This window comes from Bombina bombina, chromosome 6 (assembly GCF_027579735.1).
Source record: "Bombina bombina isolate aBomBom1 chromosome 6, aBomBom1.pri, whole genome shotgun sequence".
Classification (NCBI taxonomy): domain Eukaryota; kingdom Metazoa; phylum Chordata; class Amphibia; order Anura; family Bombinatoridae; genus Bombina; species Bombina bombina.
The window spans coordinates 1,030,451,527-1,030,476,364 of record NC_069504.1 but is presented as its reverse complement, the minus strand read 5'-3'; the positions used below and the strand labels follow the sequence as shown (position 1 = coordinate 1,030,476,364).

Sequence of the window (24,838 nt, the reverse complement as noted above, 5' to 3'; positions counted from 1 at the left end):
AAATCAGTTTTGAATTTCCCAGTGTAGTGTACAGCTATATACTTACTTGCAAGGTACAATAAGCGTGAGAATAATCAGTTGTTTTAGAGGAACATATGGGCTTTAATATTTTTCATCTGAATCCATTTTTTAAATTTGTTAAAGAGGCAATGTCTAGTCTCTGTCAGTTGGTCACAGAGCAATCTTTCCTTCCCCTGATGAAGTGGGCACATAGGCACAAGTGATCAATTAAATCATTTATTGGGGCCGCTGATTTATTAAATGTCAGACGGACATGATCCGCTGTAGCAGATCACATCCACCCGACATCACTAAATGCCGTCAGCATTTCTAGCATTCACGGCCAATCGGCTGGGGGTGTCAATCATCCCGATCATATCTGATTGCTGTCCGCTGCCTCAGAGGTTCTGTTTCCAGTGATCTGGAAACTACGGGGGTAGATTGCAGCATCCGCTGTTTGTTGAATCTACCCCTTTATATTGAAACAATATTTCATAGAGAGACTGGTTTTCAGAATTCTACTTTTACTCATTCTAGCTTCATTTAAGACACTTGCTAGTTGCCACCAAGAAGTAAGTTTGTGGTGAGAAAGCACCAGTGGCAAGTAATCATTACAGATTCCAGTCACCAGGGATGGGGGGGGGGCAACCTCCAGTCAAGGTCTAATTTAAATTACCACTAAAACAGTATAACGGAATAATTGACAAATGCACAATATAAAAACAATGCAATAGCACTTACTTTTGAATTTCAAATGAGCAGTAGAATATTATTTGGCAAATTTCAAAGTTAATTCAATTTTCCCTCCCCTTGCATCATGATTCTGACAACAGCTAATCACAGAATGCATATTTGTATATACTTTGCACTTTTGCATATGCTCAGTAGAATTTGGAGCCTCAGAAAGTGTTTATATAAAAACATGTGCACATTTTGATAATAGAAATATATTGTATTTTTTTTTAATGGCATACTTTATCAGAATCATGAAAGTTTAATTTTCACTATAGCGTCCCTTTAAGTAATCATCTGGAAATTACAGTAATTTGTCTTATCTTACAGATTTTTCAGCAGACTATAGACAACAGTTATATTACAGTTATAACAGATAACATATAATTTGACTTATATGTAAAGAACCAGAAAGGAACTAGAATTTTTAAGTAGTTAAAGTTTTAGAACAGCCTGGCAACATCTGATTCTGCAAAGAAAAGTATTTCCATAATATTTTTCCTTATAGGGAAAACCAGTGATAGATCAAAAGGCTACAGATGTTCATTTCAAGAACCTCAGCTCTGAAGGCTCTCAGAACCAATTCATATTTCCATGTCCTCTGATTTACCATGCACTTTAAAAAACAAGTTTTTGTAGGTGCTCCCTGGATTCATCTGTTAAAACACATTCAAATTTCACTTCCACTGCGAAAATAATGTATTTCTATCAAAGACAATACTTCATCTAGGGCAGTTGGCCTTCAAGACCTTGAGGCTAATCGGCACATGCTGAAGATGGGACTGTCACAAACTACCGCCCGTCTGTCTCCTAATTCCGCTGTGCATGCTAGCACTACCGCTGCCATTAAAAAAATCTTTATTAGGCTGCCAGGCAGATGGGGCCCCTGACACAAGTGATCCCTTTCACCCTCTGATTGTGGCCTTGCGCAAACAAGAAACCACCATGTTTCAGTGCTTATTAAAAAGTATTTTGGAGCTGGTGAATGATAATTCCCTATAAGGTGTTAATGACAGTATACTGGAAGTAAAGTTTTCACTTATCACAGCTATTTTGTATCCTCATCAGAAAAATATCTTCTTTTTTTTTTTAAATTAACACAATTATCGTTATGCACAACTCTTGCACTTGAATTGAATGTTACTTTGAAAGGAGAATTTTTTTTTACATTAAATTAATAATAGTTCTTCAGTACAGTACTAAAACATCCAACAAAGTTTATGGCTGGTTCTGGAATATATTTTATAACATTCCTTTAGGCCACTTGTAAATTAAATAATTCTACATAAAAGCTGGGATGATCCCTCTGAATGGATATTACCCTGTTTCTGATCATCAGCCTGGAGGTGGGGCTTTAACTCTTTAGTGAATGCTTACTTCTGAAAAAATTAATTTGAACTATATTTAATCATATATAATCAATGTGGAAAAGATTAATGTAATTAGCAGCAGAGTTGAACATATACTTAAATCAGATCCAGACCAGTAATGCAGTACTGGGAACTAGCTGAACATCTAGTGAGCCAAAAACAACAGGAGGCATATGTGCATAGCCAACAATTGCTAGCTAGCTCCCAGTGGTGCAGTGCTAAGTCTGAGCCTATCCAGGTATGCTTTTAACAAAGTATACCAAGACAATGAAGTAAATTAAAAAGTCTCTATATAATGCATGTTTTACCTTAATCATGAAAGTTTCATTTTGACGTTCATATCCCTCTAAAGCATGTCTTGTGTATATAATACAATTATTCACCCAACAGAAGACTGACTATATTTTCTATCACTTTCAGGTTCTTTTCACCTTATTCACTTAATGTTTGATGACTATGTACTTTATTTGCTGGAGTCGCTCCACTGTCAAGAGAGAGCCAATGAGCTCATGAGGGCAATGAAGGGAGACGCAAACAGCGGTGAGATATTTCTACTCAATAATATAATAAAATAATAAAAAAACCATTGTCATATTTAGTCCCAAAAGAAATCCGTTTGTTATTACTCACATGGTAAAAAAATACTATTTAATATAATGATTCTGGAAATGCATGGATGACGGTATATAGCAAGGCAGATGTGGGTGGGGGATAATGTAAGAGTAGGGAAAACGTTAAAGCAGGGGAACAATGTTATGATAATTATGTGTGTAAGAGAGATGATATATAGTTATACATACATATATGTAGGGCTGGAAATTTCCACTAGTCCTTCGTTATAGGATAGTAAGATATTCCAGCATTGAGAAATAATTTTGGCTTTTAGGTTAGTGAAATATTGAACACTATTCAACACTAATCATACAAATATGCTAGGAAATATAATATATATATATATATATATATATATATATATATATATATATATATATATATATATATATATATATATATATATTTATATATATATATGTATTAAAAACAGTATATATATATATATATATATATATATATATATATATATATATATATATATATATGTGTGTGTGTGTGTGTGTGTGTACACATACATACATGCAGAAACACACAGAAATCTAGTGGGCATGAAAACATTTTAAAGGAAGGTTGACTTGTCAGAAATACTCCACTTCATTTATAGATAGTAAAGTGGATTTGGGACTAAAACATTAATCTGGAAAATATTTAAAATGCGGGCAGAAACATAACATGCAAGTTTGATAGACCATACTCATGTTTGTATGGGGAGTTTAGTGTGAATATAACATAACGCCATGATGGACCTTTAAAATAAAGACTTATACAGAAAACTATTGAACTCCCAGATATCACCTTTAGAGGTATCATTAGCTATTAAAGACCTCAAAAAAGGCAAGGCCCCTGGCCCAGACGGATTTCCAGGGGAGTATTATAAATTATTCAAGTCTATCTTAATTCCCCAGTTAACTGATTTTTGTAAACAGATCCTGGAGGGTCGCCCAATTCCTCCTGAACTACTAATGGCCAATATTGTGGTAATCCCAAAACCAGGTAGAAATCCAAAATATTGTTCAAACTATCGTCCCATTTCCCTTATCAATCAGGATCTCAAAATTTTTACCAAAATTCTTGCCAACCGTCTTAAAACATTATTGCCCCGTCTGATTCATCCGGATCAGGTCAGTTTCATAAAGGATAGGGAAGCCCCAGATAATATTAGGTGCATGGTAGACTCTATACATTACTTAACTGAGTCCAAAACGCCTTCTCTGCTCCTCTCGTTGGACGCGGAGAAGGCGTTTGATAGAATTGATTGGAAGTATCTATTACAAGTGCTTCACACCATGGGTTTCAGAGGTCCTTTTATAACTGCAATAGAGATGATATACTCAAACCCCTCAGCGCAGGTAACGGCAACAGGGTACAAGTCTAAAATTTTCCCCATCCTAAACGGAACCAGGCAGGGATGCCCCCTGTCACCCCTCCTGTTTGCCCTATGCATTGAGCCTTTGGCGGCACAGATAAGAGATTCCCCAGATATTTCAGGATTCAAACTTAGATCCACTGAATATAAACTGATGTTGTTTGCAGATGACATTTTACTAACAGTCACCAAACCATTGATTTCCCTTCCAAATTTATACCAATTATTAGACAGATTTTCATCTATCTCAGGTTATAAGATTAATCTAGAAAAATGTGAAGCTCTTCCTATTCTCTTGCCACCCCACACACGAAAGTTAATAGAATTAAATTTCACCATGAAATGGGCCACTCACACTATTAAATATCTCGGCATACACCTAACAACCCAATTTTACCAACTATATAAATCTAATTACTTGCCATTGTTTAAAGAGATCCGCCAAGACCTCCAAAAATGGTCGCAATATTCCTTTTCCTGGTACGGACAAAAAGCTGCGGTTAAGATGAATATTCTGCCACGCTTATTATATCTTTTCAGGGCACTTCCAGTCAAAATACCACTCACAGAACTAGCGCAGGTCCAATCAGACCTGATAAGATTTATTAGAGGGAGAAAATCCCCTAGAATTCCAGCAAATATTTTGACGAGACACAGAGATTTAGGGGGGATTGGGGTCACCAACCTAATTGATTATTACAGGGCAGCGAGATTAGCTCAAACAGCACTCCTAGACAACCCTAATATTGATACTATTTGGCCAACTCTTGAAGCTGAAATGGGAGGTTGGAATCAATCAGCAGACATTATATGGGAAGAGAGGACGCACACATTTACCACACAACAAGTCAAACCCCCCACTCTGGACTCCACTCTGGTGTCCTGCAATAAAGTTGCCAAAACGACTAAGCTAAGACCAATGCACTCCAGAAATACGCCAATTAGATATCTTCTACCTCAGGATCAGCGATTACTAATAGACAAATGGAGTAATAAGGGCCTCTACAGAGTCGCTGATCTGATAAATAATAATGTAATTTTAACATTCAATCAGATACAAGATAAAATTTTACCCCTAATATTAAACTGGTTCCTATATCTCCAGATATTATCAGCTCTCAGAGAATTTCAAAAGACCTATACAGTCCAGAACACCACAATACTAGAGACTATATGTAAGGCCCCACACAGAACGAAACATACCATTTCAAGGTTGTACTCCGCTATACAATCAATCCATACACAGGTTAAATCTCAATTAATTTTAAACTGGGAAAGGGACTTGGGAGTGGAGCTGGACATGCAGAAATGGAGTGACATATTTAGTGAGATAGATAGAGGACTGCTTAGTGCAGAGCTAAGGGAAAATGCACTCAAAACTGCCTATAGATGGTATTTAACTCCATTACAGACTGCACACATGACCCCCACAGGGAATAGGTCATGCTATAGAGGATGCAATGCCCTAGGCACTTATACACACTTATGGTGGGAATGCGACAAAGTCAAACAGGTTTGGGACAATCTCTCTCTCTTGATAAGCAACACTCTAGATGTTAATATTCAACTCACCCAGGCACAGGCTTTACTCCATGCTCGACTCCCAAAGTTCAATAAACACATATATTAAGATTCTGTGTACACTTACAAGATCCTGTATAGCCAAATACTGGAAAACGGGATCCCTTACATGGCAGGAAGTATTGAATAAAATTAAGACGACACACTCTATGTGTGATTCAGCATCCTGGATCCTAGATAACAAGGAGGTAGTGGACAAAATCTGGTTTTACTGGGTACTAAAGGGGGGGTCCAACATCACTTACAACTCCACATGAGGAACTGATTGTAATCCTATTGTTAATGCTCTAAACCCGTATCACCTATGGATAAGATAATGTATACACTCTTAACTGAAATGTTATAAAGAATGTAATACCTACTGATTCATACATATTGTACCTTTGTTTTATTTTATTTTATTTTTTTTCTCTGTGATTTCTTGTCACGTGTTTTTTTTTCTTTTTTTCTCTCTAAGTTTGATGTTCATTATTCCAATGTACAATTGTTAATGTACTGAAAATACTGTCAAATAAAAACATTTCAACATAAAATAAAGACTTATGTTCAAGGACAGATTCAAAACAAAACTATTTAAAGGTGTTAGCATTAATTTAAGAGCAGAGCACATGATGTTATTTTCTATTTCGCTTTATTCATAACTAATAATTATGTTTCAACTCCTAGCTGAAGTAAGGGAAGACATTGTACTATCAGAACCTGCAATTTCCACACCATCTCCAGATTCATTCTCACCGGCTACATCTGCCTCGGTTGAGATTTCAGCAACCTCACCTGTCGGGAGCCAGTCCCCTGAGAGTGTTAGTGTAGCGGTCACAACAGGTAAGGCATATGACACACAATAATACACATAAAGTGAACTACAAAAATAATGTTGTCTGAAGGCCAAGAATTCTTCATAATATATAAATATTAGTTTATTGTGAAGAAAGTGTGTTTGTTTGATGTTGTGTCTTGTCAACTTTTTTCTAAATATAAATATTAAATGGACAGTGTACAGTTATTTTTCTCTCCTTTAATGTGTTCCCACTAATCCATTTTACTTGTTGAAATGTATTAAATTGTTTACAAAAGCTCATTTACCTTGCTTTTGTCATTTAAAATAGCTGATATATCCCCAAATATACTGTAAAGTTCAATACTTAAATACTGGCTATAGAAAAGTTTTGTAAACAAGAATGTTTACAAAAAATATGCTCCCAAAGAGAGGTACTAAAATGTTAATTTTCTATTGATCTCTCTAAGGGCCTGATATTCAAAGCCTCGCCACTCAGGCGAGATATTTTAAGAAGTCTCGTTGGTACGGGGAGGACCTTAAAAAAATGTAGAAACACAAATTTTAACCTGAGAAATGTTTATGTTGCTATGTGGTGTTCTTTGTGTGAAACAGAGACTCTTACACTACAATACAAGGTCTAAAAAAAATCCCATAAAAAATCCCATACATTTTGTGTGACCTCTCTCCATACTGGCAAGGTTTTGAATATTAGGTCCCAAGTATTGGTCTAACTGTAACCTTCAGAATACTGCAGTCAATTACTTACATTGAGGTGGCAATACAAAGTAAAAATAGGCTTTATTGAACATCCAAGTCAAAACATAAACAGCAAATAACCCATTGGGGCAGAATTATTAAGACCAAAATGGAGTTTGATGCCCCTGTTTCCGCGCAAGCCTTCATGCTCGCCGGAAACAGCAGTTATGAAGCAGCGGTCTAAAGACCGCTGCTCCATAACTTGTCTGCCTGCTCTGAAGCTGCGGACATCAATCCGCCCGATCCTATATGATCGGGCTGATTGACACCCCCTGCTAGCCGCTGATTTGCCGCGAATCTGCAGGGGGCGGCATTGCACAAGCAGTTTACAAGAACTGCTTGTGCAATGACAAATGCCAACAGCGTATGCTGTCGGCATTTATCGATGTGCGGCGGACATGATACACTACATTGTATCATGTTCGCTCGCACTTTCATAAATTGGCCCCATAGTGTTAGATTTGAGCCGTGTACATCCTATGCATTTCATGCATAAAGCATTTCCTATGGGATGACTCAAGGTCAACTGACTTCCACTTTTTAAAGCAAAAGTCGTGGTGTTAACCCATACGCCACCACATTATTCCTAGTGTGTCATTTTCAGACTCAATTGAGTATGATCGGATTAGAATGCGGTAACCAGATAAGGAAAGACCATGTACACCACTATTAAAATCATAGAAGTATATGCTTAATAATAAAAATTCACAATACCTAATATTTGATTAAAAAGCAAAAGTATGATAAAGTTACACTGTCTAATCGAGACTTTAGATCAGACATCCTTAAACTTGGCCCGCCAGAGGTTTTGGAACTACATTTCCCATGATGCTCAGCCAGCTGATATGCTGGCTGAGCATCATGGGAAATGTAGTTCCAAAACCTCCGGATGGCCAAGTTTGAGGATGTCTGCTTTAGTTAATGAACCTTATGTGGAATGGAAAGAAATTATGTTTCTAGATTGAAGCCTTTGATTAAAAAAGTCATAAATGGCAACAATAATAATAATTATTAAATAGGGGAACATTTTAAATAGAAGTTTATAACTTTTTTTTAATATTGTTATTATTTCGCCTCTTGTGTAAGCAATATATAGTATAAATGTTACTAATTGTTCTCACTGTATACAGAGAGATAAGATAATGAGGATTTTATGTAAATATAGAGATACAAGCTATGAGGTCTGCTCTCCCTGCAAGCTCAGCTCATTTTATTCTGTTGTGCTTCCAGTTAGCAGGCAGCCCTTTTATATACAAAAATAAACCTAAAGGATCAGTTTCCCATGCATTTAAACTCTGCAGCTGGTTTAGAAAGTAATTTTAAACACAGGAGAAACCAATTTACACCAATTTACAGTACACTGCCCCTTTAACACAATAATGGAGCACAGTCTAATCTTTCAGAAAAGCTTATCCAAACATTTTGTTTTCTTCAACAATATTCACTATTCACGTCTCTGGAAATTGTTACAGATTAAGAATTGGAAAAGTTTTCTAAATATTAGAAAAAATAGATTCCGGTAAGTCAAATTATACATTTGAAATTCAGGGAAAATTTGCCTTTGTCTCATTTACTATTAGATGATTAAAGGGACAGTATACACCAATTTTCATATAACTGCATGCAATAGACACTACTATAAAGAACAATATGCACAAATGCTGATCTAAAAATCCAGTATAAAACCTTTAAAAACTTACTTAGAAGCTCCCAGTTTAGCATTGTTGATGAGGTTGACTGGGACACCAAGTGAAATAGCCGGGAAAGCAAAGGAGCAGACACTCCCCCCTCCCCCCCCCCTGCATATAAAAAGACAGATAACATAAATAGGAGCAAGTAGTAGTCTGTAAACGCGTGTATACACTGTGGGGCTTGGTTAGGGCTCTGAAAATCAGCACAATGTTATTAAAAAATAAGCAAAACTATACATTTTTATAAAAACACTCCCAGATGGGCTATATAAATGGATCATCTCCAAAACATTTATGCAAAAAAAAATCTAGTGTATAATGTCCCTTTAACTAGCGTTCAAGAGAACACAAATAAAAAAGAAAAACCGTGCACAACTCATGCAAAGTCTAAAACCACTGTCAAAAGGTTTATGTTTGTCTCTAAAGTGCAATATTCTATCTGAAATGTTAAAGAGACACTACAGAATTAATTTGGTACAGTATAAATCTTTAAATGACCTGGAAAGTGTCTACTTGCTTTCAATTTGTTATGTTCTTACATAAATCTAAAAGTGAATTTAAGAATCACTTGGGTGCTGGGCCAGCGCTTTCAGAGTTTCATTGCTTTGTTTTTTTTTATCTCTTTGATCTTTGGCACCTCAGCCTATCCAACCATGATTAGATCATAACAACTGTTGCTTTATTCCTTCGTTCATTTTTAAAGCTCTCATGCACACCATTGTGGTAATGTTATGCTTGGCTTGCACTCTAGAAGTGGGTGCACGAATACTTTATGCACTTTGATTCAGGCACCATAGAATTACAATTCATTGTTCTTATTGCAACATTTGTTTGATGTGTTACACATCTCTTCCCTATCCATTTACATAAACAAATACTATCGTAGTAACTAGATGGGTGGTCCATGAACTTTTATCTGAATAACAAAAGGATACCTTACTATACTGGCACAAATAAAACTAGGGTACATCTCAACAAAGAGCTTTCAAAAATGATCATGAAAATATATCTGAATGACTTTCCTCTCAACATGAAAAATGTAAATGTAAAGCTGTTATTTGTGTAGGTTTACTCATATTAAAATTGATGGTAAGCTTTACGTTTTAAAATCAAGTCAGGAATCTAAGCAAAATTTTAGAGGGACTTCTAATAAAGATGCTCTGTAACTTACTTTTTAATCTAGCATTTTATTTTAATTCCCTGTGCTCTGGCCACCCACTTCAAAACTCTTTTTTTTCTGTGAGTTAATGGTTTGAACTGTTCTCCAATCAGTGTTCTAGCCGTACGGCACTTTTTTTTGAAGCTAGAGTGCTGATTGGAGAACAATTCAAACTCATGAGTTTTGAAGTGGGTGACCAGAGCGTGGGGTATTAGGATGGCATGGCCAGATTAAAAAGTATCTTTAACAGCGCATCTTTATTAGAAGTGATCAATTAAAAGTCCCTCTAAAATATTGCTTAAATTCTGGACCTGTTTTTTAAACATGAGTGGCATAATTGATTGTGATGTGATCACCTAAATGTCACATACCATCAATGAGACCTTCTAAGTTGCTCGTTCAAATAAAATTAAGTTCCCTTTAACATTTAATGGAGTGTTTCTCAATTCCAGTCTTTAGGTCACACTATCAAGAAAGATTTTCAGGATTACCTTGGGTAAGAACAGGTTAAGGGACAGTAAATCTTGAGTTTTTTACATAAAATGTTTAGTTAAGAATAGTAAAACTAATGATGCAATATACTTTCATTATTTATTTTGTCTTCTTTTGATGTAATTTAGCTCTGAAAATTGTTGTTTCTAATTCTCAAGGTTAAAAATGTACACTGCATACTTCTCAAGGCTAACTCTGCAACATATATTTCCCTAATTGGCTTTAGAAGATAAAAACTGTCCCTTTACTAAACATTGTTACTGATCAACTGATTATTTTACCTGCACTCTCGTTCAGATAGCTTGAAAATATGGCCTGTTGGTTTGCCCTGAGGACTGAGATTGAGAAACTCTGATTCAAAGTAATCAATCTTACTGAAAAGAGGGCCATTAGAGTTTGTTGTGCAAAATCCTTGTACCCAAAGGTCGGCAGTTGTGGCTTCCTTTTCCATGCTTTCTAACCCACTAGAAGCAAAGTTGTCTAAATTAGTCAATATGTAATAACTGGAAAATTTGATTTTCTTACATGTGAATTGGGTAAACTCATGGAAAACTGCACAAGATACAAGGCTAAAATGAAACTAAAACAGAGGCTGATTGATTCAATATTAACTGTCTAATGTGTGTTATGTGCAGGCAATGGGCTCCATTTATTAAAGTGCGTATGGACAAACTCCCAATTAGGGAATTTGTCTGCCTGTGTTCGCGGGTAGTGGGCAGCAGCACCCCTGTTCTCACAGCCAATCGCCTGAGAGCAGGGGCTGTCAATTACCCTGGTCAGACTAGTCCGTGGTGGTTTTAAGCCATCAGCTCAGAGCTGACGGAGAGGTTAAGAAAATTTGTGTAATTTTATTTAACCTTTTGCAAACATCAAAACATTTGTCATTATGCATTCTAACAAGCATATTTAGCTGATGTTCACGTTTTATTTTAAAAGTGTGGCTTGTATATGTAGAAATTAATATTAAACCAGCAAATAATTGTGTTTATTAACATGTAAAATGAACATGCGTGAAACCTTAATCATTTTAAAAAAAAAAATGAAAGTATGCCAACAGAAAACATATCTGCCATAAAACAGGCCTAAATCGATCTTGAGAATATTAATGCTATTAAAAATAGAAAAAAAGCTAAAGAAAACATGCAATACAAAGCTGTATATGTGTTTTCTGAATATGTTATTGAATAACAGCTGCCAAGGGTTCTCAATGCAAAGCATTAGTGGACCTTATGTGAGGCCAAATGAGAACCATTCGACAACTGGATTTTCTTATGAAATGAAATGGCCTCTGTAAACCCCAAAAAACCCATGTGAATCACTTAGGAGTTTGAAAACATAATGGTATAGAAATATTGCTAAAAGTTTGCCATCCTTATTATATTGTACAGCTCCAGGCACAGGTCTATTTGGCCTAGGCAAAAATACATCCCTGCTCTGTACAATTACAAAAATACTTAAAATATACAGTTAAATATTTAAATAATATTAATTCCCAGAAACAGAATCAGTGATCAGGTTCATGTTACTGTCTATTTCTGCTTTGTAGGCGCAATGCAGTCATACACATGGTCTCTAACTTACACTGTCACTACAGCTGCTAATGGAACGGCAGAGAATGGTCAGCAAGTACCCTGTATGAGGAGCACACACATGCCAACTTCTGTCACACACAGAATACCTGTTTATCCACATCGAGAAGATCATGGGTAGGTTGAATCTTGTTTATGTTTAGTTATTGGAAATACATGTTTGTGTACAACCAGTACATAGGGATTCATTGCTCACTTATAACTCTATTGGTGGGCCGTACCATATTTTTAAAAGCTTGAAAACAAAATGACAATGGAGAACTCTCTGTAGGTTTGGAGAGCCCTTAAGGAATAAGGCCTGGTAGAGAATAAGAAGGTAGTATGTTTGTGATGTTGGTGTAACTATGTTGCATATTGCGAGGAGGTCTTCCTTACCAGCTACTGCCAATGGTTACCTGACCTCTTCTGCTTCCTGTTGAAGATTCTGCTTTCCTGCCCTCCCTCTTGGATGAATTGTGATGGTGGCATGAATGTTTGATGGCATTCGTAGGGTTGCTGATAGAGTTGTGTGGTTGGGGTTTAATTAATCAAGCTGACCTTAGTGAGACCGAGGGTTGTAATTTTGTCTTCACTCTTCATGAAATGGTTTATATGGCCTATCAGTGTAAAGGTCATAATGGGATGGAGTATCTTTGTCTTGAGGAAATGCTTTGTTTTTGTGGTTATTTTGCTATGTCTAATAGTTAAGACAGTGAAGGGAGGGAACTATTTTGGGAAAAGATGAGTTTTGTATAGGGTTGCTACCTGGAAATAACTGAATTAGATATTTAATCACTTAAGTGGTTTTAATCAGGACAGAAATAGCTGCAGGAACACCATTTCAAATTGTCGGGTCTCTCTCCAACTTCCTACTGGGAAGGAAGATTTCTGCTGCTCTTTCTTGTTTCTATACCCTATAATGTAGTATTAAAATGTTTAGCATAGGAAGCAGTAGCTTCAATACGATAATCAGCTATTTCAATTACAAATAAAGGTAAATGAGCTATTTGAAACAATTTATTATAGTCCAGCAGGTAAAATTAATCATTGAGAACACATTAAAAGGAAGGTAATGTTACTATGCATTGTTCCTTTAATACTCTTTTAATCAAAAGGATCAATGTTTAAAGGATTATGAAGCCCAATTTTTTTCTTTTATGATTCTAACTTTCTAATGTAGTTCTGTTATCATTTTTGTTCTTGGTATCTTTTGTTGAAAAGCACTATATGGCACCAGTTTTGCAAGAATGTTATGCATTAGCAAGAGCACTAGATGGAAGCACTATTTCCTGCCATATAGTGATCATGAAACCAACCTAGGTATCTCTTCAACAAAGAATTATTATTATTATTATTTTATTATTATCGGTTATTTGTAGAGCGCCAACATATTCCACAGCGCTAGAATATCATTAGAACTAAGCAAATTTGATCATAGAAATAAACTGGAAACCTTTTTAAAATGGTATGCTCTGTCTGAATCACAAAATAATGTTTGGGGGTTTCATATCCCTTTAACATGTTGTAGATTACTGGAATACTATTTTCTTGTACATATTATTAATGTGTCTAACAGTATAGCTTGCATTCCTTAAAGGGATACTAAACCCAATTTTTTTCTTTAATGATTTAGATAGAAAATGCAATTTTAAGCAACTTTCTAATTTACTCCTACTATCAATTTTTTTTTGTTCTCTTGCCATCTTTACTAAAAATGAGGAATTTAAAGCTTAGGAGCCAGCCCATTTTAGGTTAAGCACCCTGGATAGCGCTTGCTTATTGGTGGCTACATTTAGCAAACCAATAAGAAAGCATTACCCAGGTTCTCAACCAAAAATGGGCCGGCTCTTAAGCTTTACAGTCCTGATTTTTAAATAAAGATAGCAAGAGAATGAAGAAAAATTGATAAAAGAAGTAAATTAGAAAGTTGCTTAAAAATGCATGCTCCGTTTTAATCATTAAAGAAAAATTTTGGATTTAGTGTCCCTTTAACCCTTTGAGTACTAAGTACTTTCCCACCTGGGTGCTAAGATTTTTAAAAACATTTTTTTATTTTTTTAACAATTTTTTTTTAACTTTTTATTATTATTAGACTCCCGAGACTCAAAGGTTAGGCAATTGCCTTTCCAATGATGGGTCTTGGGGGTCTGTAGCTGCTTAAATGCCTGAGATACAGGCTTCTAAGCAGCATGCCCCCTGCTCCTATACTTAACATTGTTTAGTATAAATAAAGTTGCGCAGTGACGTCATCACGTTATTGCGCGTGACGTCACCACGCAAAATGGGAAGCCTCGGCGATGCCTGTCACTCTACAGGCCTGATTGCCGGGGTAGGAGTGGGTGGGAGCCCCCAGATCTCCCTCAAGGTGGGAGAGTGCTAGCGACGGCTCTGAGCCGTCATTAGCACCAGAGTGGGAAACTCTGTGACGGCTCAGAGCCATCATTAGCTCTCAAAGGGTTAAGTTTTATTTTATAAACTGTTACCATATTTTCTATGGACATCACATACAAAGATGAGCAATGTGCCTAAACATACATTATTAGCAATAATATGAAACTTTATTGCTTAAAGGGACATAATACTCATATGCTAAATCACTTGAAACTGATGCAGTATAACTGTAAAAAGCTGACAGGAAAATATCACCTGAGCATCTCTATGTAAAAAGTTATACTCAGCTGCTCCCAGCTGCAGGTAAAAAAATAAAATGAAGAAATGAACAGCAGCCAATCAGCATCAAAAGTGCTGAGGTCATGAACTCTTTTATTGTGATCTCCTGATATATGACTTAACTGTCATGAGATTTCATAGTAAACTTCCTGTAAATTTTATAGGATAATAAGATGAGTGTGCACGAAGCTCACTCCCTTGCAGGTCCCGGGGACAGCCATACTGATTTGCTGCTTTGCAATGGGGTTTGAATTCTTAGGATATTTTGAGATAAAATATCTTTCTTTTTTACATAGAGATGTTCAGGTGATATTTTCTAGACAGCTTTTTTTACAGCTATGCTGCAGCACTTTCAAGTGTTTCAACATTTGGGTATCATGGCCCTTTAACAATACATGTACATTTATCCTAGTAAAATGTATGTTCATTTTAAATATAATAACTGTATTCTAATTTCAGGTTTACAGGTAGTTACAACTATGGAAGCTATAGCAACCAAGGGCATCACCCAATCACATCGCAGTATACAACTTTACCACATGAATCTAGTTTATCTGGACCTCTTCACTACACAGCCTACCACAGAAGTTCCTCTCAGGTTAGTACATTTCATTGTCTCCTGAACTAACAGGTTGTAGCACATTTAATACTTGTGCAGTTTTTGCTTGAGTTTGATTAATAATCTATGAATTTACATTTCAAAAATATTTAGAATTTGCAATGTATAATTAGATTTTATAATTTAACTTTTTAAGGGACATTCAGTAACATGGTTACCACTCACCCTGCTATTGTTTATCCTTCTGTACCTACAGCCGTTCTTTTATTTTAAAGGGACACTCAAGTCAAAATAAACTTTTCTTTCATGTAATTGGCAAGAGTCCATGAGCTAGTGACGTATGGGATATACATTCCTACCAGGAGGGGCAAAGTTTCCCAAACCTCAAAATGCCTATAAATACGCCCCCCACCACACCCACAATTCAGTTTTACAAACTTTGCCTCCCATGGAGGTGGTGAAGTAAGTTTGTGCTAGATTTCTACGTTGATATGCGCTTCGCAGCAGGCTGAAGCCCGGTTTTCCTCTCAGTGTGCAGTGAATGTCAGAGGGATGTGAAGGGAGTATTGCCTATTGAATTCCATGGTCTTCCTCTAGGGGATCTATTTCATAAGTTCTCTGTTATTGGTCGTAGAGATTTCTTCTCCTACCTCCCTTTTCAAATCGACGATATACTCTTATATACCATTACCTCTACTGATTCTCGTTTCAGTACTGGTTTGGCTATCTACTTTATGTAGATGAGTGTCTTTGGGTAAGTAAGTCTTATCTTTTATTTATGACACTCTTAGCTATGGTTTGGCACTTTATATGTAAAGTTCTAAATATATGTTTTATACTTATATTTGCCATGATTCAGGTCAAATAGTTTATTTTCCTTCTTTCAGACTGTCAGTTTCGTTTTTTGGGAAAATGCATATGAATTAAAATATTTTTCTTACCTAAAATTTTCAATTGACTTTTTTCCTCTAAATTGCGGGTTGTTAGGCTCGTGGGTGAAAAAAATGCTAGAATTTATTGCGTCATTTTTGGCTGAAGACTTTTTTGGCATGAGATTGACGTTTGTCTGACGTCAATGACGTAATTTCCGGCGTTGTAGTTGATGTCGGAAGTTTTCACGTAGTTGCGTCATTTTTGACTCTCGTGTTTGTTTCAGACGTTTTTGGCACCAAAAAATATGTGGGCGTCATTCTTGGCGCCAGATTTTTAACATTATTTAAGTCTAATTTTTTAGTTGCTTCTGGTTCTAGAGGCCTGTTTTGTTTGCATTTTTTCCAATTCCTGAAACTGTCATTTAAGGAATTTGATAATTTTGCTTTATATGTTGTTTTTTTCTATTACATATTGCAAGATATCCCAAAAACTGTTCCTGTATCAGAAAATACTGTTGGATTCCTGATGACTGATATCAGTCCTACCAAATCTAAGTTCATTTATTTTAATGTTATGAATTTTTATCTTTAGCTATGGTTTGTAATAAGTTATCATGATAAACTTTTACATGCAGAGTCCATTAGTATTTATGCATTATCTATTGCTATTCTTTTTACATCTAATGTACAAGATATACTTAGGAATTTATAAGAATATTTTTCTGATTCTATTCTAAAGGCTTTGTCTGCCATCCCGCCTTCTAATAAAATTTATAGGTCTTTTTTAAACTTCTCATTTAGTTGATGAATTTTCAAATGACCAACAATATACTGAATTATCCTTCACTGATGATGTTTTATCTCATTCAGAATATTCTTCATCAGATATTGACACTAACAAATCTACTTTTTTATTTTTAAATAGAGTACATTCGTTCTTTGTTGAAAAGGTGTTGATTATTTTGGATATTGAGGTGACTAGTTCTTTTGATTTTAAGACTAGCTAACATTTAAATTCTGCTTATTAACCTTCTGTGGTTTCTTCAGAGGTTTTTTTCCAGTTCCTGATACTAGGGAATGGAATAGGCCGGGAACTTCTTTTATTCTTTCTTTAAGGTTTTTAAATTGTATCCTTTGCCGGCAGTTAGTTTAAAGTTTTGAGGAAAGATCCCCAAAGTTATTGGGGCTCTCTCTACTCTTGCTAAACATACTACTATTCCTATAGAAAATAGTATTTATTTTTTTCCTTCAGATGGGAAACTTGTATCTTATTTAAGGAAAATTATTTATTTTCAGGTACTTTTCTTAGACCTGCAATTTATTTGGCTGATGTTGCAACTGCTTCAACTTTCTGGTTGGATACTTTAGTGCATCAAGTATCGGATTATGATTTGTTTAGCATTGTTAAGTTGATCAACATGCTAATAATTTCATTTGTGTCGTCATTTTTTGGATATTTTCGCAAATGAGGTTTAATCTATGTCTTTAGCTATTTTAGCTAGAAGAACTTTGTGACTTAAATCTTGGAATGCTAATTTGATTTCTAAATTCCATATTTCTTTTTTTCCAAGGTAATCAATTATTTGGTTCACAATTGGATTAAATCCTTCAAATGTTACTCTGGGGAAGGGTGTTTTTTTGCTTCAAGATTGAGTTCTAAGAGTAAATCTTAAGCTTATATTAGTTTTTTTTCTTAATAAGGAACGGAATCCTAATTCTTCCCCAAGTAACATGTTTATAATTGGAAGTTTTCTTCATTCAATTTAAGCCATTTTAAAGATCAAAGTCAACTCCCCAAATTTGCATGTAGGTGCGGTTCTTATTCCAGCTTAGCTGGTAAGGGGCAGGTTAAGACTTTTTTTAAAAAATTTGTTTGGTTCAATTTGGTCCAAACTTCTTAAGATTGGGGTACAGAATAGGATTCAGAGTAAAACCGCCTGTGAGAAGTCTTTTTTTCTTTAACATATTCCAGCTATTCCAGTAAAGGCTCACACTTTCCTGAAGTGTGTTTCAAACCTGTATGTATTGGGTACTTGTGAAGCGCGGCTGGTCACCCGTTGGGGCTCAAGGCGCTGCTCAGACCTGGAGTTTTCTGGGGTATTTATACCAGTTCCATTTCAGGAACAGGGTTTGGGGGTTTTGTTCAAAACTATTAATTGTCCCAAAGATAGAAAATCTTTTTGAATTGTCATATAAGAGTACCATCTTTTAGAATGGTGTTTATGTGGTCTATTCTGCCTTTTGGTCAGCGAGGGCATTATTTGTTTACAATAGATAAAATAGATGCATATCTTCATTTTCTGTTTTCATTCAGATTATTTTCATTTTCTGAGATTCTCTTTTTTTGACAAGCATTACCAATTTGTTGCTTTTCCTTCTGGTCTAGCGACAGCTCTAAGAATCTTTTCAAGGTTCTCAGTGTTTCCTTATTGGACGGTCTTGTGGTACTGGCTCAGTCTTTTCATTCTGCAGAATCTCATACAATTCAACATTTGTTGTTTCTTCAAAGACATGGTTGGATGATCTTTTTATCAAAAGCTCCTTGATTCCTCAGACAAGGGTCACCTTTTTTAGGTTTCCAGATAGATTGTGTCAATGTCTTTGTCTCTAACAGACAAGTGACAATTTTATTGGGTTCCGTTTGTCGGAACCTTCAGTCTCCATTATTTCCTTCAGTTGCTATATGCATGGAAGTTTTAGGTCTCATGGCTGCAGCATTGGATTCGATTCCCTTTGCTCATTTTCATATGAAACCTTTCCAGTTTTTTATACTGAACTAATGGTGCAGGGATTCTAGGATATCACTTTTTATATCTTTGAATCCCAATGTTCAACTATCTTTGACTTGGTGGTTAGATCACCATCATATAGTTCTACGGGTCTCTTTGGTTCATCCAACCTGGACCATGATCACTACAGATGCGAGTCTTTTAGGTTGAGAGGCTGTCTGGGGATCTCTGTCAGCACAAGGGGTTTGGGAATCTCAGGAGGCGAGATTACCATTCAATATTTTGGAACTCCGTGCATTTCTCAGAGTTCTTCAGTTTTGGCTTCTTTTTGAAGAGAGAGACGTTTATTGTTTCTCAGACAGACAATGTCACAACTGTGGCGTATGTCAATCATCAGGGTAGGACTCTCAGTCCTTAGGCTGTGAAAGAAGTATCTCAGATACTTGCTTGGGCTAAATCCAGCTCCTGTCTAATTTCTGCGGTCCATTTCCCAGGTATAGACAATTGGGAAGCGGATTATCTCTGTCAATCAAGCTTTACATCCGGGAGAATGGCCTCTTTACCCAGATGTGTTTTTTCAAATTGTTCAGATGTCAGGGCTTCCAGAAATAGATCTGATGGCATCTCATCTAAACAAGGAATTTCCCAGGTGCCTATTCAGGTCCGGGGATCCTCAGGCAGAAGCAGTGTATGCATTGATACTTCCTTGGAGTTATCAACCTGCCTATATTTTTCCGCCTCTGGTTCTTTTAAGAGTGATTTTCAAAATCATCAGGGAACAATCTTTTGTGCTGCTGGTGGCTCCAGCATGGCCGCATAGGTTTTGGTATATGGTTCTTGTTCAGATGTCCAGTTGCCAATCTTGGTCACTTCCATTAAGGCCAGACCTTATATCTTAACATTCGTTTTTTCCGTCAGGAACTCAAATTATTAAATTTGATGGTATGGAAATTTAACGCTTAGTACTTAGTCATAGAGGTTTCTCTGACTCAGTGATTAATACTATGTTGCAGGCTCGTAAATCTGTGTCTAGAAAGATTTATTATCGAGTTTGGAAGACTTACATCTCATGATGCTCTTCTCATAAATTCTCTTCGAATTCTTTTAGAATTCCTAGGATTTTATAGTTTCTTCAGGATGGTTTGGATAAGGTTTTTTTTTGTCTGCAAGTTCCTTGAAAGGACAAATCTCTGCTCTTTCTGTAATGTTTCACAGAAAAATTTGTTACTCTTTCTGATATTCATTGTTTTGTTCAGGTTCTGGTTAGTATCAAGCCTGTCATTAAGTCAATTTCTCCTCTTTGGAGTCTTAATTTGGTTCTGAGGGGTTTACAGGCTCTTCCGTTTGAGCATATGCATTCTTTGGACATTTAATTACTTTCAAGGAAAGTATTGTTCCTTTTGGCCATCTCTTCTGCTAGAACAGTTTTTGAATTATCTGTTCTTTCTTGTGAGTCTCTTTTTTCTGATTGTTCATCAGGATAAGGTGGTTTTGCTGTCTTCATTTAAATTTTTACCTAAGTTGTGAATTCTAACAACATTAGTAGAGGAATTATTGTCCCTTCCTTGTGTCCTAATCCTAAGAATTCTTTGGAAAGATCCTTACATTCTTTGGATGTGGTAAGAGTTTTGTAATATTTTGTTGAAGCTACTAAGATTTCAGAAAGACTTTTAGTCTATTTGTTATCTTTTCTGGTTTTAGGAAAGGTCAGAAGGCTTCTGTCATTTCTTTGGCATCTTGGTTAAAGCTTTTGATTCATCATGCTTATTTGGAGTCTGGTTAATCCCCGCCTCAGAGGATTACGGCTCATTCTACTAGGTCAGTTTCTACTTCCTGGGCTTTTAAGAATGAAGCTTCTGTTGATCAGATTTGCAAAGCAACGACTTGGTCTTCTTTGCATACTTTTACTAAACTCTACCATTTTGATGTTTTTTTCTTCTTCAGAAGCAGTTTTTGGTAGACTAGTACTTCAGGCAGCTGTTTGATTCTACTACTTATAATTTCAGTTTTTTTCATTATAAAGATTGAAACCTTTGATTTGGGTTGTGGATTAATTTTTCAGCGGAATTGGCTGTCTTTATTTTATCCCTCCCTCTCGAGTGACTCTTGCGTGGAAGTTCCACATCTTGGGGATTTGCTATCCCATACGTCACTAGCTCATGGACTCTTGCCAATTACATGAAAGAAAACATAATTTATGTAAGAACTTACCTGATAAATTAATTTCTTTCATATTGGCAAGAGTCCATGAGGCCCACCCTTTTCTTGTGGTGGTTATGATTTTTTTGTATAAAGCACAATTATTCCAGTTCCTCGTTGATGCTTTCGCTCCTTTCTTATCACCCCACTTCTTGGCTATTCGTTAAACTGAATTGTGGGTGTGGTGGGGGGCATATTTATAGGCATTTTGAGGTTTGGGAAACTTTGCCCCTCCTGGTAGGAATGTATATCCCATACGTCACTAGCTCATGGACTCTTGCCAATATGAAAGAAATTAATTTATCAGGTAAGTTCTTACATAAATTATGTTTTATGATTCGGAAAGAGCATGCAGTTTTAAGACACTTTCCAATTTACTTCCATTATCAGATTTTTTTTATATCCACACTTTAGTCTGTTATTGGCTGATGTCTGTCACATGATACAATGGGCGGGAAAAGTGGAGAAAAAAATTAATTTATCAGAAAAAAAATCTACTGCTTATTTGAAATTTAGAGTAGGTGTTTTATTTGTCTTTTTATTATGCACTTGTTAATTATGCAATTATTTTGCATTGAGTGGTCCTTTAACGTATTACAGAAGCCAGTTGGTAAAGATCTACATCTTGCTCCTCCATCTTTGTACGCACATATTACTGCATTCTGTGACAAATCAGTGCTCTTTCACAGATAACTGACGTTGCTGGCTTTTTGCAGCTGTACCTTGATCTTTGGATTAGCGTGCACAATATAATGCAGGGGAGTTACATTTTTGCAGTGTTTTACACAGTTTAAAAGTTATAGAACAAATATAAAAATGACCTCAGCAATAATATAGAGAAATGAAGCCACTGTAAAAATGTGGAGTTCCCACTCTGTATTTTGCTTACTAAACTGAAGTGCGTGATTTGATTTGTTAAAAACAATATCACTGATCTGTGAATGTGTATAGCTTCAAGAATACTTAAATTCCAAGATGGTGGCACTGAATGAGAAAGGCCTAACATTGCTTAAGAAGGGTTTGTCAACCCTGGGAATCCCGGCTGCTAATCCGCCTAAGGAGGACCAGGCCCAGAGACTAGAGTCTGTGTTCAGGCCTAGGCCTAGTGCTCCAGAGGTATTCCCTGTACCTCCTTTTATAGCAGAAATCATTGAAGAGAGCTGCAGGTACATGAGGAAAACTGTAGTTTTACCCAGCTGTTTAATATTCCTTTTAGTCGTGTTTGCTACCCAGTCGGTATTTTGCTAAAATAGCTGGTATTTTGAGGTTCAAGTCAAAGTTGAAAATAAAGATTAAATATAGAATTAAAAGATGCTATCAAGGTCAGACAATGTCTACATATATTGGAATCTAATTATAAATAAAAATAATTTAAAATCAGTCCTAGCCGTTTTAGTTCTTGATTTATACTGTATAATTACTTATGCAATTTTGATAGTTGCCAACATTTCAAAAAACGTTCTAGGGACACTTTGAAGCAGAGCAAGCAAGCGGGTTACAACTTACTGGAGTATTGACGACCCACTGTTCAGCTGCTCCGCCCACTCCGTTCTGCAATCAAAACACAACCATTTGATAGTAATAGTATAATTTAGACTTATCTATAGTTTATTATACAGATTACAGCATCAAGCTCTTACAACTACCCAGTCTCTGGAACACATTCTGGGCATATGGTTATTTTTTACAACACAGCATCAAAATTAGGCAGACAAATAATATGTGAACCCATTGAATAATAATAATATTTCACTGGGAATTAATTAAATTTAAATAATACACTATATTATCATATATCTATCTGTATATATGTATGTGTGTGTGTATATATATATATATATATATATATATATATATATATATATATATATATATATATATGCACACACCAAATGTTGGGCAAAAGAGGTAGCATTTCAAGGGACAAAAAAAATCCAGGGAGATACAACAAAATCCAGGGACTGTCCATGGAAATCAGAGACTGTTGGCAACTATTAATTGTATGCTAATTGGGTTTGCTCCATGGGCGTATTATGGCCTAGGCCAACAAGGCCGGTGCCTAGGGCAGCAGATTTGGGAGGGGCAGCACATCTGTCTTATCCTCTCTCTAAAAGCCAGCACACAGTATAGTGAGTGATTATGTGCAGGCTTTTACAGAGAAGACAAGGCACATGCGCTGATTAAGGTCGCTCTTTACAGGCAGTGCTCCTTTAAACCGTTGCTTTATTTAGAGCCACCGGCATTATTGCAGTGAAAGCGTTCTTGGTGAGAAACTTGCCCGGGGATATGCTTACAAGGTGTAGCTGAATGAGAAGACCTTGTGCCGATATGCTGCCTTCCCTTATCAGCTGTGGGGGGTCTGTGAGCGCAGTGCTTATTGCAGGTCTTAGTAACTAACAGACTGGATGCGTCTGGGCACTGCTTAGATCAGCTTGTGATGTCTAATTATAAACACTCAGTGCTAATGTATGTTAGCTACTAATAGATAGCTTTCTCTGCATTCATGAACCCATGGAGTAAATAGTAAACGGCCACCTAAGAAGTTTCATTACTTGAATAATGGTAATTACTGTATGTTGTTGCAGGTTAAGGGCAGTGATTGTTTCAAAGTGTATCCTTCTTTCTCTCCCTTCTTTCCCTTTCTCTCTCCCTTCCTCCCTCAACTCCCTCCCTCCCTCAACTCCATCCCTTCTTTCCCTTTCTCTCTCCCTCCCTCCCTCCCTTCTTTCTCTCAACTCCCTCCCTTGCTCCCTTCTTTCACTCCTTTCTTTCCCTCACCACTTTTCTCTTCTCTCTCCCTCCCTTCCTTCTTTCCTTTCCCTCCCTTTTTTCCCCTCCCCTTCTTTTCTCTCCCTTCTCTCAGGGAGAAAATGGTATGAGATGCATGCAATCCAACCCACCTGTATGCAAGTGTTTTGCTAGCCCATTTTATTTTGAATTGTTAGGAAAAAAACAAACAAAACAAAAACATTTTACACATTGACCCAAAAAAATATTAAGTGGAAAAAAGGCCTAAAACCTTTGCGGGGGGTGGAGGCAGCAGAATTTTGAGTGCCTAGGGCAGCACAAAACATAAATATGCCACTGGTTGGCTCGTATTTGTTCCTATAAAGGTGGCAACCCTAATTCCAATTGTGGGTGTTTTCTGTAAAGTGAGGTATCAGAAATTACAAAGAAAAACTGATAATAGGAATAAATAAGAAAGTTGCTTAAAATTGCATGCTCTATCTGAATCATGAAAGTTTAATTTTGACTAGACTATTCCTTTAATTCATTTTTATTTTATTTTTATTCAAATGTGAGACCCTCATCTGTGGCAGATGACTAAACACATTAGTTAAAAACCACTAGCCTAGACTTGTATGCAATATTTATTGACAGTGACAAAAATGGGAAACTGTAAACTTATAGAACATACAGTGCTCCTTAGTAGTTCACGTACCTTCTACAAAAAGCTCTTTGTTTTCCATATATTTTAAATATATACATAATGAAAGCACAGTGCATTTGTTAGGAATTGAATAGTAAACTGTCTAACAAAAAGGGGTTAATATTTTTGGCTGGTGTATACAGTAGAAGGCGTAAATTGACCCAGAAAATGTTAATTTCCTGTTAAAAAATACTACAACAAATACGGCCTTTATGTGTGATAAAGATCACTTGCACACAGTGTTTTGCGTTTCATAGCTTGAGTACCCATT

General features: G+C 36.2%; 1 protein-coding gene across 1 annotated transcript in view; it reads left to right on the top strand.

The window, feature by feature from the left end:
- Positions 1-24,838, top strand: part of RFX4 (regulatory factor X4) — a 208,588-nt gene that overhangs the window by 170,783 nt on the left and 12,967 nt on the right. The window contains exons 14-17 of the mRNA XM_053718768.1: positions 2,523-2,642; positions 6,331-6,486; positions 12,087-12,246; positions 15,238-15,376. Coding sequence (XP_053574743.1) covers positions 2,523-2,642; positions 6,331-6,486; positions 12,087-12,246; positions 15,238-15,376 — 575 coding nt within the window. The remainder of the gene's footprint in view (positions 1-2,522; positions 2,643-6,330; positions 6,487-12,086; positions 12,247-15,237; positions 15,377-24,838) is intronic.